Raw genomic sequence first — 17,407 nt, forward strand, 5'->3', positions numbered from 1 at the left:
GTGAGAAAATGGTCTAGTTTCATTCTTTTATAAGTAGCTGTAAGTTTTCCCAACACCACTTATTGAAGAGACTGTCTTTTCTCCATTGTATATTCTTATGTTGTAGATTAACTGAGCATACGTGCATGGGTATACTTCTGGGCTCTCTATTCTGTTTCATTGATCTATGTGTCTATTTTTGTACCAGAACCTTACTGTTTTTATTACTGTAGCTTTGTAGTATAGTTTGAAACCAGGGACCATGATACATTTAGCTTTGTTCTTCTTTCTCAAGATTATTTTGACTATTTGGAGTCTTTTGTGGTTCAGGATTATTTGTTCTAGCTCTGTGAAAAAAATGCCATCAGTATTTTGATAAGGATTGCATTGAATCTGTAGATTGCTTTGGGTAGTATGGACATTTTAACAATATTAATTCTTCCAATCCATGAACATGAAATATCTTTCCACTTATTCATGTCACCTTCAATTTCTTTCATCAGTGCCTTATAGTTTTCAGAGTACAGGTCTTTCACCTTTTTGGTTAAATTTATTCCTAGGTATTTTATTCGTCTTGATGCAATTGTAAATGGAATTATTTTCTTGATTTCTGTCTCTGATAGTTCATTATTAGTGTATAGAAATGCAATAGATTTATGTCTATTAATTTTGTGTCCTTTAACTTTATTGAATTCATTTATCTATAGTTTTTTGGTGGACTCTTTAGAGTATTCTATATATAGAATCATGTCATCTGCAAATAGTGACAGTTTTATTCCTTCCCTTCCAATTTGGATGCTTTTTATTTCTTTTTCTTCTCTGATTGCTGTGGCTAGGATTTCCAATACTATATTAAGTAAAAAAGGGGGCATCCTTGTATTGTTCCTGATCTTAGAGGAAATGCTTTCAGCTTTTCACCATTGACTATGATGTTAGCTGTGGGTTTGTCAAAAATGGCCTTTATTGTGTTGATGTATGTTCCTTCTCTACCCACTTTGTTGAGAGTTTTTGTCATGAATCGATGTTGGATTTTGTCAAATACTTTTTCTGTAGCTATTGAGTTGATTGCGTGATTTTTATCCTTCATTTTGTTAATGTGGTGTGTCATGTTGATTGATTTATGGATACTGAACCATCCTTGCATTCCATCCTTGCATTCCTGGGATAAATCCCACTTGATCATTGTGTATGATCCTTTTAACATATTGTTGAATTCAGTTTGCTAGTGTTTTGTTGAAGATTTGTGTATCTATGTTCGCCAGGGATATTAGCCTGTATGTTTCTTTTTTTGTAGTGTCTTTTTATGATTTTGGTATCAAGGTAATGCTGGCCTTGTAGAATGGGTTTGGAAGTTTTCTCTCCTCTTCAGTTTTTTTGGAATAGTTTGAGAAGGATAGGTGTTAAATCTTCTTTGAAGGTATGATAGAATTCATTTGTGAAGCCATCTGGTCCTGGACTTTTGTTTTTTGGGAGATTGATTGATTGATTGATTGATTGATTGATTGATTGATTTATGGCTGTGTTGGGTCTTCGTTTCTATGCGAGGGCTTTCTCTAGTTGCAGCGAGCGGGGGCCACTCTTCATTGTGGTGCACAAGCCTCTCACTGTCGTGGCCTCTCTTGTGGAGCACAAACTCCAGACGCGCAGGCTCAGTAGTTGTGGCGCACGGGCTTAGTTGCTCTGCGGCATGTGGGATCTTCCTGGACCAGGGCTCGAACCCGTGTCCCCGCATTGGCAGGCAGATTCTTAAACACTGTGCCACCAGGGAAGCCCTGGGAGTTTTTTTGATTACTGATCAATTTTATTGCTAGTAGTCAGTCTGTTCAGATTTTCTATTTCTTGCTCATTCAGTCTTGGGATTTTGTATGTTTCTAGGAGTTTATCCAGTTCTAGGTTGTTCTTTTTTTTGGCTTATAATTGTTCATAGTAATCTCTTATGATTTGTATTTCTGTGGTATTGGTTGTAACTTCTCTTTTATTTCTGATTTTATTTATTTGGGTCTTCTCTCTTTCTTTATTGATTAGTCTGACTAAAAATTTTTCAATTTTGTGTATCTTTACAAAGAACCAGCTCTTATGTTCATTGATCTTTTCTATTAGTTTTTTAAATCTCTATTTTATTTATTTCTTCTCTGATCTTTGTTATTTCTTTCCTTCTGCTGACTTTGGGCCTTGTTTGTTCTTCTTTTTCTAATTCTTTTAGGTGGGTCATATGGTAATTCTATGGTCAACATTTTTTTTTTAATTTAATTTAATTATTTATTTATTTATTTTTGGCTGTGTTGGGTCTTCGTTGCTGCGTGTGGGCTTTCTCTAGTTGTGGCGAGCAGGGGCTACTCTTCGTTGTGGTGCGTGGGGTTCTCGTTGTGGTGGCTTCTCTTGTTGTAGAGCACAGGCTCTAGGTGCTTGGGCTTCAGTAGTTGTGGCTCATGAGCTCTAAAGCGCAGGCTCAGTAGTTGTGGCGCACGGGCTTAGTTACTCTGCGGCATGTGGGATCTTCCTGGACCAGGGCTCGAACCCGTGTCCCCTGCGTTGGCAGGTGGATTCTTAACCACTGCGCCACCAGGGAAGCCCCTATGTTCAACATTTTGAGGAGAACCAAACTGTTTTCCACAGTAACAATGCCATGTTATATTTCTACTTTAAAGGTTCCAATTTTCTACATTCTCACCAACTCTTGCTATTTTCTTTTGTTTTTTGTTTGTTTATTTGTTTGTTTGTTTTAAAATTGCCATTGTAATGGGTGTGAAGTGGTATCCATTGTGTTTTTGATTTGTATTTCCCCAGTGACTAATGATGTTGACCATCTTTTCCTGTGCTTATTGGCCATTTGTATATCTTCTTTGGAGAAATGTCTATTCTAGTCCTTTGCCCATTTTTTAAAAATTGGATTGTTTTATCTTTTTGTTATTAAGTTGTAGGAATTCATTACATAATGCTGGTCTCATTGAATGAGTTAGGAAGTGTTCCCTCCTTCTCAGTATTTTTAAATGTTTGAGAAGGGTTGGTATTAATTCTTCTTGAAATATTTGATAGAATTCACCACTGAAGCCATCTGGTCCTGGGGTTTTCTTTGTTGGGAGGTTTTTGGATTACTGATTCAGTCTCTTTACTTATTATATGTTTATTCAGATTTTTTATTTCTTCATGAGCCCCTTTTGGAAGTGTGTGTCTTTCCAGGAATTTTTCTATTTCATCTAGTTTATACAGTCTGTTGGTGTGCAGTTTTGTGGTATTCTCTTATGATACTTTTTATTTATTTCTGTCTTATTTTTGGCTGTGTTGGGTCTTCATTGCTGTGTGAAGGCTTTCTCTAGTTGAAACTAGTCTCTAGTTTCAGTGTCCCCTCTGTCACTCCTAATTTTAGTAATTTGAGTTTTCTCTACTGTTTTTTTAGTCAACCTAGCTAAAGATTTGTAAATTTTGTTGATATTTTCAAAGACCCAACTTTTGGTTTTGTTGTTTCTCTCTATTGTTTTTCTATTCACCATTTTGCTTATTTCCCCTTTAAATTTTATTATTTCCTTCTGTTATCTATGGGTTTAGTTTGCTTCTCTTTCTAGTTCCTTGATGTGTACAGTTATATTATTGATATGAGATCTTTCTTTTTAAATTTGTGGGCATTTATAGCTATAAGATTCCCTCTGAGCACCACCTTCACAGTATTCCATAAGTTTTGTTTTATTCTGTTTGCATTTTCAGTCATTTCAAGGTAATTTCTAATTTCCCTTGTGATTTTTTTCACTCATTGGGTTGACAGATTTTTTTCTTTCTTTCAGCACTTTAATGACTTTATTACATTGCCTTTTGGCCTCCATTTTTCTGGTGAGAAATTCACTCATTTGTATTTATCCAGCTTGGAGTGTGCTGAGCTTCTGGGGTTGGTGGATGTATATCTTTCATCAGTTTTAGGAAGTTCTTTTTAATTAACAAATATTTCTTCTACCCATTTATTTGTCTCTTTTCCTTCTGGGACTCCTATTACATGCACATTAGATCATATGATATTGTTATACAGAGCTTGGGCTCTCTTCCCCGCCCCCCACTCTTTCATTCTCTTTGTTTTAATTTGGATACTTTTTTTTACCAATTGACTTATCTTCAAGTTCACTGATCTTTTCCATTGCTATGTCCAGTTTCCTGTTATGACTATCTAATGAATTTCTTTATTTCTGACATCTTATTTTCCAATTTTTTGCATTTTCATTTCATTCTTTTTCATGGTTCCATGTCTCTGCCAAAATTACGTAGTTCTTCCTGCACATTGTCCACCTTTTACAAACTGGTCTGTTACTATTTCTACCATAGTTATTTTAAAGGCCATGTCTAATAATTCTAATATCTGGGCCACCTTGGAGTCAGCTTATATTGACTCTTTCCTCTCTTGATCATGGGTCACTTTTTTTTCCTTTTCTTTTTTTTTAATAGATTTATTTGTTTGTTTGTTTGTTTGTTTGTTTATGGCTGCGTTGGGTCTCCCCTGCTGCCCGCAGGCTTTCTCTAGTTGCAGTGAGCGGGGGCTGCTCTTCGTTGCAGTGCGCAGGCCTCTCATTGCAGTGGCCTCTCTTGTTGTGGAGCACGGGCTCCAGGCGCGCGGACTTCAATAGTTGTGGCGCATGGGCTCCAGAGCACAGGCTAAGCAGTTGTGGCACATGGGCTTAGTTGCTCTGCGGCATGTGGGATCCTCGCAGACCAGGGCTCGAACCCGCGTCCCCTGCATTGGCAGGCAGATTCCCAACCACTGCGCCACCAGGGAAGCCCTTTTTCCTTTTCTTATACCTTGTAATTTCTTCATCATTTGACAGACATTCTGTACGAAAGAACAATAAAGTTGGGAATAAACAATATTTCTTTCCAGAAAAGGACATGCCCTTTTTTCCTTTTTCAGGTTGCTAGAGTGGGATTTAAGTCAGTCTAATCTATAGTTGATCTGTGTTTGGGCTTTGTTGAAGCTTTAGTTTGATTCAGTTTAACCACTGGCTTCAGAAGTTCTGATGCAGGACCAAGACTTACCTTTGCTACAGCCCCATGTTTGAGCACTAGAGATTGTCTAGAGATTTTGAACAGTGCTTCACAGCTGAGTACCTACTTCTCAGAACTGTGGGAGATCTCTCCTTGTTTCATAGCCTACTTGTGTTGCTAGGGAGTTTTCTTTGCTCTCCAATCCCACTTTATACTTTCTGTACCTTGAGAGATCTCTTTCAGCATTGCCCCTCCCACCCTGGTCTTTTGAGGACAGCCACCCTGTATGCTATAATGGCTTAGCATGCCTCTGAGGTGTTTCTGTCAGATCTCCTGCCCAGATCCCAAACTTTAGAGTTGATAGCTCAGATTGCCTCAAGGAGAGTTGCTCAGCTCTTCTCTGCTTCCAGCTGTTGGTGACTGACCCTAAGCCCTCCCTGAAGACTATGTGAAAAAGTTGTTGAGTAGGTTCAGGCTCCCTCTCTGGCTGAGTTTCTTAAGATTCTAATTTGCTATGCCAGCCTACATGTGACTGTTAAAATTTTGGGTGGCTTCTTTTACAAACCCAATCTGCTCTGGATTCTTTCTCCTCCTGCTGTTACATCAGGGATGAAAGCAGCCATGGGCCTCTTCTCTCCTACTGCGAGCTCATCACTTTCTGGAATTAGTTCATTTAGGTCTCTTTGTTCCCATAGCTCTTTGATTTTTTTTTAAACTATGGTTTTGTAGTTTATATGGCTTGTTTAGGTTCTGAGGGAAATGATGTCTTCCAACTTTCTGTGAACAGACTGAAAGTAGAACTCCTAAAGTGTGTCCTTTGTTTTGTTTTTCAGATTAATATATTTTGGTGGCTATGGGTGTAGGAGACACAATGAACTCCAAGATTGTTTTGATGTTCATGATGCGTCTTGGGTAAGAGAGAAATTCCTGTTTACGTTTTCCTATAAGTTAGTGTCACGTTACAGTCTTCAGAAATAATGAACCCAGCTTTTCTCATTTTAATTTGCTGTAATTGATATTATGAAAAAAATTGTATTTTCTCTCTTTTGAATTTGGGTTGAGTTGCAGAAGGTTCTCTCACCTAATTATATCAGCCTTCATGGCTACTGGCAGAGTAATGTCTTTTCTGATGCCATTAATCACTTACAGTTGCTTCTGTTAGAAAACTAGTGGCTTTAGCACAACTTGGAAAAACTTTGTTCATAGGTAACCGCAGTGGCTATTGCTGACATACACCTCCTTTTAGGTACGTCCACCAGAACTATTCATAGCTCAGTCTGGCTTCTGTATGAGAGTGAGTAAGTTGGTAGTCATATTACTTTTTCTGTTCGTTCTTACTGGTTAGAGAATAAACTATTATTAATGAAAGAACTCATGACTTATAAAAATGAAATCTTTTAAAAGATAACTTTAAAAACCATTGATATCACCACCAAGATACACAGTAACTCTTCAGTTTTACTTTCTACTAGCATGTATTATTATTGTACATTATTAATGTAAAGGTATATGTACATTTCACGTATATCTCTTTGTATGTGGGTATCTAAAAATTCTCCATAGTTTTTATTTATACTATGTGTGAAGTTAATGCATGCTAATTAATAAAACTGAATGGTTTTTAAGTGTTAAAAATGGTTTACATGTTTTTTGAGTTTTTAAAATGAAATATCTTTAAAGTTTGGCTACTTACAGTATTACTGATAATTTTTAGTAATATAACTTCCCATTAATTATGTCTACTCATCAGTGAAATCTCTCATTTTTTTCTCCTCTAGTACAGTTAGGCTAATGATCATGTCCTAAAGTTTATGGTGTACAGGTAGATTTTTTCATTTAGATTCTAAACTAAGTAAATTATTTAGTTTATTTGACTTGTTTGACAAGTCCTGGCAAAAATGAATGATATATTCCTGACATATAACATAAAACTGGTACAGAGGTAAGCTAGAATAGTGGTAGAGGCTTTCAGCAATGCAGAAGATGCTAAATACAGTCTAACTGCTAAATCTTTGCCTTGCCGATAGTTTCGTCTTCCTAGAAGACAAGAGAGTGAGCATAAGTTTGATGCATAAGAACAAGGTGCTTGGTTAAGTAGAATTGATTGGAACTTTTTGGAAAAAGGAACCATTGTTCCCTAAAGTTTTAACAGCAATGATTAGGAATTCTGAACCTGTACTTTAGGAAAAGAGATTTCCAAATGTAAATATCATTCTGTTCTCTGCAATTTTAAAAGAGATATTCCTTTGAGAGAAGTGGAAGATTGTCAACAAGCAAAGTTATGAATCATGCAGCAATACTACGAGAAGGAAGGTTGCCAGGTGATGCTGCTGTGGCCTAGGGACCACACTTTGTGAGCCACTGGTATATGCATTAGCTTTACGACTGTGGTTACATTGGTGTATGCGTTAGCTTTATGACTGTAGTTACCCTGGTGTATGTATTAGCTTTATGACTATGGTCACACTTAACTCTATTTCTGTAAAAGTGCCTATTATTTCACCAGTAAATATTCAGTGAAACTATAATACTAATCTAAAAATTATAAAATCTTTTAAAAATATTTTTAAAATTTCTTTTTTAGGAAGAGCAGATATTCTGGGGATGGCATAATGATGTTCACATATTTGACACAAAGACACAGAGTTGGCTTCAACCAGAAATTAAAGTAAGTATTGTAAAAAGTTACCTTTATGTTTGTATACTCATTAATACTTTTAAAATCTATTTCTTTTACTGAGTTATTGGATTTTAGTAATTGAGTTCGTTATCATATACAAAGGGGTTCTCTTATGAGAACTGTTATTAGTACTTTTTTTCATCACAAATTTTTCTCCAGGCTAACTAAGGTTTTCTAGAAAAATCTAAAGAGGTGCCATCATCATTCTTTACCCACAAGTGTAATGCCCTGATTTAATGAAGTCTCTTTTAAAATGTCCTTTCGTAACAAAGTCCATGATTTTAAAAAGCCCATGTTTCATAAACCCTTGAAATCTTAATACTCTTTCATCTGCTAGTGAGCAAACACAAATTCACATTAGTTTAAGCCATTAAAGAATTCTCACATAGCTGGGAAGTATATTTTGAAGTGGCTCACACAGTGGAAGAGCTACAGGGACCAGGACCTTAGGAACTGGAGCCAGTTATCCAACACCATCACAATATTTGCATCTCTCTGTCGGCTTCTCCCTGCTTCTCTGTGTGCTAGCTTCATTCTGTCTACTGCAGACTGTCCAGCTCATTTAGAAGGGATTATGGCCCTGGCTACACCAGCAGATCTTTCTATTGGTGCTGTATTCTGTCAATGTCTATATCTTTGTCCTAGAAAAGGACTCTGGCTCTACTTAGGCATGTTCCTACTCTATATCAGTCCCTGCTGCCAAGGGGATGATTGGCCAGGTCTGAGTCTCAGGTCTGTCCCTAGGGGAGCAAGGTATCGTGATTGGTCAGCTCACCAGAACTGTGCAGAATAGAATGCTGAACAGGCAAAACCAAATTTCTGTCCACTAACATGCATGTATGACTAAATTTCCTTGCAGTTCAGCCTCTGTAGATGGTAGTGAGGGAGGTTCTGTGCAAAATAGCAAGTGTTACAAGGCTTGACCCTTCTCAGCATCCTCTTTTTCCAAGCAGTGCCTTTCAGGTTTTCAGTGCTCTTCTGTTCTCTTCTAATTTTGGAACTGATCAACTATCAGTCGATCATATTTGTTGATTGAATTTTCCTGCAGTCGGCATTTTAATGTTAAGATTTGTGTATTAATGAAATAAAAGCATCTTATCTCTGTTAAAATAATTTCGTATCAGCAAGCAGGTGGAGAGAAATATTATTGAGACTGGATCTATTGAAACTCATCCTGGATCTCTTTCAGGCCTCTTAGCGCTCTGCTCCCTTAGAGAATAAGCAAGAGTCTGGAGTTACTGCAGGCGTATTTTTAGAATGTGCTCCTTGGGATAAGTGAACTGAGGTAGCTTATAATTAGTTCTTTGGACTTCAGGTCTTTCTGTTGTGACTCCTTCTCTCTCTCCTTACCTTAATCCGTACCCCTTCCCCCCTTCTGCACCAACAGCCTAACAGGCACTGACACTCTTTCAGTTAGTGTTTAACAGTATTTTCACTGTGATTTCTCTGATTATTTCTTCAAATAAGTTCTTACATTGTTTATATTATATCTGAAGGTTTTTCTGATGTGGTTGCAGCTAGAATTTGTTCCCTTTATTTTTTAGAGACATTCCTAAATTAATTAATTGTTCCTAAATATCTGCAGCAAAAGGAAAGGTAACATGGTAGAGTGTAAGAGTTATTGCTGTTGAAGTTGAAGAAACTGGTTGAAAAGAACTGTGTACTTTTAGATAAGCCGTATATTGTCATCTGTTAAATGGAAAGTTGAAAGTGTTTTCCTACATGGGACTTTTAACCCTATGAGAACAGTAGAATATAATAGTGGTCTTTGGGTTATTTTCAGTATTTCAAACGACCTAATAAGCATTGTGCATTATTTACGCAGTTAGCCACACAGGCTAATGCAAATGCCATTACTTTGTTTTTGTTTGGACTGGTATGAACTCAGTTTATTCAGAAGCTTTGGTTGGATATTAAATGTATTTCATAAATAAAAAAGGAGAAAGTCAATATTTATTTCATAATGAATGTGTATATAGTAGAAGAATTTTTCCAGAATTTCAGATCAGGGATGGGACAATAAAACTTTTGTTTTGTTGGAAGTGTTGGGAACTGCAACACAAATGGTTCTCTCTCATTTATTTAAGTGTTATATAGGTAATATCTGAATTATTTCTTACCCTGTTGACCTCATAATTATTCAAGTAAAAAAGTCTAGGAGGTTATGATATTGGATGTAGTGCTTAAATTTCCTGTGCCCACATTCGGTAGCCAATGAGCTGAAAATGTTGGGTTCTTTCAGAACTTGGAATTAAATACATACACAAAAGTACCCACCATGAACACATGGAAATTATGCAGAAAATTCTTCCTTCAAATCTTATTCATTAATCTACCCATTATACCCTCTCTTTTCCCACCAACCCCAAACTTCTCTGAAGAAAAGATCTGCTATATTTATTCAAAGTAAAGTATAAAGAAGTATTATCAGTTAATGTGAAGAGTTTTAGTGAGAGAGAAACACTGGCTTAAGCCAAGAGTGAAGTTCTTATTGTGGAATTTGAAGCATCAAGAGTTTTGGGGGGCAGATTGATTTTTTTTCAAGTCTCTGAGATCATCACACAGTGTACTGCTCACTCATATTAATATTAACTCTGTGTGTGTGTGTGTGTGTGTATGACTGAGAGAGAGAGAGGGAGAGAGGAGAGAGAGGAAAAGGGAGGGAAAGAGGGGTGGGATGGGCAAGGGAGAGAAAGAAAATGTTTTTAAATATTTATATTTTAAGCTAAAATTTATGTGAAAAATTTTTTCTTTTTTTAATACATTTATTTATTTATTTATTTTGGCTGCGTTGGGTCTTCATTGCTGTGTGCGGGTTTTCTCTAGATGGGGCGAGCGGGGGCTACTCTTCGTTGCAGTGCACGGGCTCCTCACTGTGGTCTCTTAATTGCGGTGGCTTCTCTTGTTGTGGAGCACGGGCTCTAGGCGCCCGGGCTCAGTAGTTGTGGTGCATGGGCTCAGTTGCTCCACGGCATGTGGGATCTTCCCGGACCAGGGCTTGAACCCATGTCCCCTGCACTGGCAGGCGGATTCCCAACCACTGTGCCACCAGGGAAGTCCCTATGTGAAATCTTATTTTGCCAAATAGTGTCAGGCGTTTAAGAAAAACACTTTAAAAAGTAAAGATCAGGGACTTCCCTGGTGGTCCAGTGGTTAAGAATCTGCCTTCCAATGCAGGGGACGTGGGTTCAATCCCTGGTTTGCTGTGGGGCAGCTAAGCCCTCACACCACATCTACTGAGCCCTCATGCCTCAACTAGAGAGCCCGCGCGCCACAATGAAAGATCCTGCATGCTGCAACTAAGACCCAACACAGCCAAAAAAAATAATAATTAAAAAAATAATAATAAATCAGTCAATATTGTAAAAAAAAAGTAAAAATCAGGGTGAATAAATGTAATTCCTTAAGAGTAGTATTTGTCTATAATTATTACTATTGAGAACGAACTTTTGCATTAAGGTTTTGAATTAAGTTACATAGGTAATGGTAACTTAGCAGTCAAGTATTTCTCATACTGAGCATAGGAATGTGACTTCATTATAGATGTTTCAAGCCTTTGCTCTCCATTTTCTGATCTCTGCTTGCAGGGTGGTGTTCCACCGCAGCCACGAGCCGCGCATACGTGTGCAGTTCTCGGAAATAAGGGCTATATCTTTGGCGGACGTGTTTTGGTTAGTGTTTTTTATGAAAATGGTCTTTAATCTTTGATACTTCTTACAAAAATTGATCCTTTGATTTTGTGGAATAGCTGAACGTTCAAATAGTCTAGAGATTAAAATGCCATTCAATAATAACTTTTTAAAATCTTCTATTCCCTAAACGGACCATACATGAGTAATCACAGATGATTATAAATCATATTTTAATGGGGGAGAATCCTTCACTTCAGTGATTTATCAGAAAAGTTTAATTTCTTATTATCTGAGTCTTGTTAGTTTAAACTCATTTTTTCCTTTCCCCCTTGACACATTAATTTGGTAGCTCTATGCTAATTTTATTAATGCTTAGCATTGTTTCCCAATATATAAACTTCTGATGTTAAGTAAAATAGAGTTAATCCATTTTTAATCTGAATTTATTTTAAAACCAAAATTTTAGCCCATGAAATATGTAAAACACTGACCAATTTCATACACTTTTATTTTAGCAAACTAGGATGAATGATTTGCACTATCTAAACTTAGATACCTGGACCTGGTCTGGAAGGTAAGTTCGAAATTTAAGTATGTTTTAATCTGTAGGCATTTTTGTGTGTGGGGTGTGTGTGTGTGTGTGTGTCTGCCTGCACAGACGTGTGCACACATGCATGGTATAACCCAAACTCGGTTTTGTAAAACTGAACTGATATTTTCTTCCCCTTCATATTGTTTGCCTAAGCAAGGAATATATAGATTTCAATATAGAGTTCGTTCTTTAACTAGACTATATAAAACATGAGAACACTAGCAGTTGAAAATTGATTATGTAAAAGTACTGGTTTTATACTACATATTCTTGAGGACTGGTCAGTAGAACAAATGAAGTTTTAATGGGGTCATCACAGGTCAACAGATAACCGAGTGAGTCAGATTTTATTGCTCATAATATATATTTAGCAATAGAATAAATATATTTAGCTATCAATTCAGCTGTTCATGTAATGAGTTGGAATCAGACCTATATATTATGCCAAAGTATAAATACTATTAAAAATAAAACCTCAAAAGTGCTAGAAGAAAATATCGCAGATTATCTTTAAAATCTTGGCATGGAAAAAGCTTTTATAAAGATGATATAAACCCAAAATTCATAAATTAAAAGACTGATTGATAAGATCATTTAAGAATTAAATATTTCTGTGTAGAAATATATACCACAAAAAGTTAAAAAGCAAATTGGAAAATGCAAACAAAAAACAAACTAGAAGTAATATTTACAGTATTTCTAACCAAAAGGGCTAAGATTCATAAGAACTCAGAAAATCAGTAAGAAATAGACAAATAAGCCAATAAAAGTGAACAAAGAACATGAATGAGCAACTCATAGAAGAATAAAAATATGCAGAAATTATTTTTAAAAGATGTCCAACTTCATAAGTTATTAAAGAAATTGAAATAAAAATAATAGTTTTCACTTACCAGATAAAAATAATTACAAATGATCAGTTTGTGCTAGGTTGTAACACAATTAGTGGGAGTTTAAATTGGTATAATTTTCTGGAAGGTAGTCTGGTAATATGTTTAAAATATAAAATGGAATTTCTACTTTGATCCAGAATTCCTCCTAAGACAAAAATTGGACAAGTGTTTATATGTGTGTGCATTTATGTATGTGTGTGTGCACACACAACAAAGATGTTTATTGCAACATTATTTATAAAAGCAAAAACATGACATCAACCCTCATGTCCGTAAGTGGGGGTTGTTTAAATCATGATGCATTTGCCCAATGAGCTGCTGTACTTCCATTACCAAAGGACAATATGCTTCATGGAAATATTCTGAAACATATTAGTTGAATGAAAACAATTGAACAGAGTATATGATCCTATTTGTATATTTTTAATAAATGTCTTTATATGTGCATTAAAGTTAGGAAAGATATATACCAAATTATTAATGTTATTGCTGGAGGACAGGATTATAGGAAAACTGTCCCTTTTAAAAACTATTTTTGTGGTTGTTGAATGTTTTGTAACCCAAATGTTTTTTATAGTTAACAAAAACAGTAAAAATATTTCCATTTTGGAAAAAATAAATTACATCTTCTACCAATGGCCCATGTTATTCTGGAGCATTCTGGAATGTTGGAGAATGGTGTTATCTCACCTCCTAAATTAGTTAAAGTTTTGTGCTTATGGTTTTGGGTTTTTTTTTTTTTTTTTTTTTGCGGTACGTGGGCCTCTCACTGTTGTGGCCTCTCCCGTTGCGGAGCACAGGCTCCGGACACACAGGCTCAGCGGCCATGGCTCACGGGCCCAGCCGCTCCGCGGCATGTGGGATCTTCCTGGACCGGGGCATGAACCTGTGTCCCCTGCATCAGCAGGTGGACTCTCAACCACTGCGCCACCAGGGAAACCCTATGGTTTTGTTTTGTTTTGTTTGGCTGCACCACGCGACATGTGGGATCTTAGTTCCCCGAGCAGGGATCAAACCCGTGCCCACTACAGTGGAAGCACGGAGTCTTAACCACTAGATGGCCAGAGAAGTCCCTGTGCTTATGTTTTTATTTCTGTTTTTATTTTAAGAATATGACAGTATTTGTTTGAAATCTTTAGAGGTTTACCCTGGATCTGGAGTGGCTTGCATACTTAGAGTATAGAGTTAGAGTAGCATTTTCAGGAAATTCTACAATAAATAGACCAAAGTAAATAGCAACAGCAACAACAAAATCCCATAATATCCTTAAGGAAGTCAGCTGAAAATACAAAATTAAATGTGAAACAACAGTAAAAAATGACAGACATGAAAATATTTATGTTAAAAACCTGAGGAAGTTTTACTGATTAACTAACAGTGAAGCCAAATCCAGCCTCTGAGCACTGACACCAAATTAAATCTCGGAGACAGAGTTTTGGGTGAAGTAAAAAAGAATAGCTTTATTGCTTTGCTAGGCAAAGGGAGCCACAGCAAGCTAATGCCCTCAAAACTGTGTGTCCCAACCAGGGGGAGCCTGTGAGGAGTCTTATAGTCCAGGGGCGGGGTTGCTGATAAGGATCAGGGTACGTGCAGGGCCCACATTCCTTCAATCCAGAGGTCGTCTGGTGTCAGGTGGTGATGGGCAAACTGTGACCTTCTCTGGAATGAAACATGCTTCATCATGTAGTTAACATCTTGCATTTGGTGGGGGTTTCAGTTCAGCAGAGGAGCTCAAAGGTATTATGTGTATCCCTTGAGGCAGAACCAGGACCCTGCCCAAAGGCTGCACTATTGTTTCTTGACTGCTCCTCCCTTGTGTCTGCATCCTCTCCCTTCCCTGATTAGCAGCTGTTTGAACCTACCCTTTGGAACTCAGGGAAGGTGACACAGAAAGGCTTTTGTGCCCAGGAGCCCCACTGGGTCCGGCTTGGTTTCAATAGGGATGATGCTTGGTATGCATTGTGAATAACTGGGAATTGACTTTTTAATTTTCAGTCTGTGTTCTAGCCAAGTGGGATAGACATTAAATGGAAAGAAATTGTGTAAATTCTTCAAGAATTTAAGAATGTTTTTAAAATATTCTTGTAGGTGGGATTAGTAGAATCAAAAATTTTTATACTAGGAAGGGCAGTTTTTTCTTTTGAGATCTGAGATGATCAAAAAACTTTTATTTTGACTAACACAGTACCTAGATTCTTTTATTTTTTTCCCTCACCACAGGATTCCAATTAATGGAGAAAACCCCAAACATCGGTCATGGCATACTTTAACACCAATAGCTGATGATACGCTTTTCCTATTTGGTGGACTAAGTGCAGACAATATTCCATTAAGTAAGTTGATTAAAGTTTAACCTACAGTTAACATTTTATTTTTTTTTACTTGATTGTATTTGATACTTAAGGTATTTTTACTTTTCTGATTTTCTGGTTTACCTTTATCCCCAACTATGTGGTTGCATCATGAATTAGAAGTAGAAGGCCCCTTTCCTTCCGTACCCTTGCCTGTCTAAGTTCTCCTGTTTCCTAGTGTAGGGAAAGGAAGAGTGGTTGAACCTAGAGGAATTAAAGACCCTTTCAACTATAGTATTTCTGATTTTGTGTCTTCCTGATTTTTGATCCAGATGCTTATACTATAGGCTAGACTGGGGATTAGAAGAGGAACCTTTCCCAGGAAGCTCTAGAAATACAAGGTGGGAAGGCCAGTTGCTTCTCTTTTTGCTCCAGAACTATAAAGGAAAGTGCTTAGCTAGAGTTTTTTAACTCCTGTTCCTGCTCATCCCAATGGCTGTGAGTTTTGTAATACAGTTTTTCTTTCACTAGTATAATTGTGGCACCAAGAAAGACAAGTGACCAAGAATATCCGCTTAGTTTGACAAGTGTCTTGTAATTTAACACAGAAGTTTTCTATGGCTAGAGACATTTTTCTTAAGAAACTTTATATACCATTAAAACCATTTATATAATTTTATATAGGATCTAAAAACAACTGTTTGTTTTTCAACAAAAATTTATTGAGCATCAACTGTGTATCTGGCAGTCTTCTGGCCAATAAATGCCAGATGCTGGTTGGAGGAACAGCAGTTCCTCTAGGGGATGTTAGTTACTGTAGATTATTATACTTCTCTAATTTGTGAGGTTTTTAATTAAAAAGGATTTGGAATCTAATTTAAAAACTAACATCTATACATCTTAAATATATACAGTATTGTATGTCAATTATATCTCAATAAAACTGGAAGAAAAAAACCTAAAATCTATCCATTTCACTAAGAGTTGTTTAATATCGTATCTTCATGAGCTCTACTGTTTCAAATTCCTATTTGCTTTCTTTCATCATTGAACTATGGAGAATTAAATGTCTTAACTCCTAGTCTAGTCAGTTTCCTCCCTCAAAGATTCAGCTGAAGAAATGGTCATATGGGTATCAGATGATACCGAGAAATTACTTTTAGTTTTGTTGACTGTGACGGTGGCATTGTGGTTAAGTGATAATAACATGGTGGCTGTGTAAAAAATGTCCAGTTTTTTTTAGTGATGCTCACTGAAATATGTTTGGAGAAAATGATAAGAGCTAGGATTTGTTTTAGAAGAATTCAGCAACAAGAATAACAAAAAGAGATAAATGGAGCACATATGGTAAAATCTTAGTAGTTGTTGAATCTGGGTTATATGAAGGTTCATTGTCATGTTCACTTGACTTTCGTACATGTTTGAGAATTTTTATGATAAAATATGCACATGCACAAAAAATAGTCATATAAATGTAGCATGATAAATTTGGGGAAAAAATTAAAATTTTATCCCAAAGACCTAATCTTAATTTCTGAACTGTCATAATATTGCAGGTGATGGTTGGATTCATAATGTCTTAACAAATTGTTGGAAACAGCTTACACATTTACCTAAAACAAAACCCAGGTAAGTCTAGAAGTTGACAAATAAGTAAAATAGTTAAGAATTTTAAAGTATTAAAATGTAGCACTGAATTTATAGTGTTTGCCGTTAAAACCAGAAACCATCAGGAAGGATATCTTTCAAATAAGCGTGATGTTACCCAAATAATTTAACTATAATTCTAATTATATCTGATTGTAGAAAGGAACTATTCAGTTTCTATCCATATTTGTATATTTGAAAATTTTATTCTTTTAGGTAAATGTATAATCTTGCCTGATAAATGTGAAAAGGCTAAGAAATTGAAAGTATGATATAATGTTAATATTTTTAATTAGACAAGAATGGGGTTGGCTTTAGTAGTAGTTATTTGGGTTTGGAAGAGATTTAGAGCAATTTAATGAGGAAATTGCTTTCATGTTGATCAAGTAGATGACAGATTATTATTTTTCTTTATTAACTGTACAATGTATTCATTAATGTAAATTTCTTAAAAAAGGAAACAGTTGTTTGTGGTATATTATAGAGTAAAAAACTGTAGAAAAATATACTATTATTAGACTGCAAAGAAAATCACATTCGTACTGTATTTTTTTCTTATTTGACTGAATAGTATGATATATATTCATAGGAGATTCAAATTCAGTACCTTATAATCATTATGGTTAGTAATTTTATTCTTTTTCATGCCATGTATTTCAGAATTTTTTTACTATAGATTATTTATATTAATGTGAAGTCAGTCAATGATTATTAATGCATGTTAATGATAT

General features: G+C 36.0%; 1 protein-coding gene across 4 annotated transcripts in view; it reads left to right on the forward strand.

Moving 5' to 3' along the window:
- KLHDC1 (kelch domain containing 1) overlaps window positions 1–17,407 on the forward strand; it is a 50,511-nt gene that overhangs the window by 15,758 nt on the left and 17,346 nt on the right. For all 4 annotated transcript variants that reach the window (XR_014015471.1, XR_014015472.1, XR_014015473.1 and 1 more), the window contains exons 5-10: window positions 5,775–5,853; window positions 7,526–7,609; window positions 11,209–11,292; window positions 11,769–11,827; window positions 14,959–15,071; window positions 16,586–16,658. Coding sequence is in view for 1 of the 4 variants with exons in the window: in XM_081229948.1 (XP_081086074.1) it covers window positions 5,775–5,853; window positions 7,526–7,609; window positions 11,209–11,292; window positions 11,769–11,827; window positions 14,959–15,071; window positions 16,586–16,658 (492 nt within the window). In the remaining 3 variants the exon portion in view is untranslated. The remainder of the gene's footprint in view (window positions 1–5,774; window positions 5,854–7,525; window positions 7,610–11,208; window positions 11,293–11,768; window positions 11,828–14,958; window positions 15,072–16,585; window positions 16,659–17,407) is intronic.

This window comes from Mesoplodon bidens (assembly GCF_964165515.1).
Source record: "Mesoplodon bidens genome assembly, chromosome: 3".
In the NCBI taxonomy this organism is placed as follows: Eukaryota; Metazoa; Chordata; class Mammalia; order Artiodactyla; family Ziphiidae; genus Mesoplodon; species Mesoplodon bidens.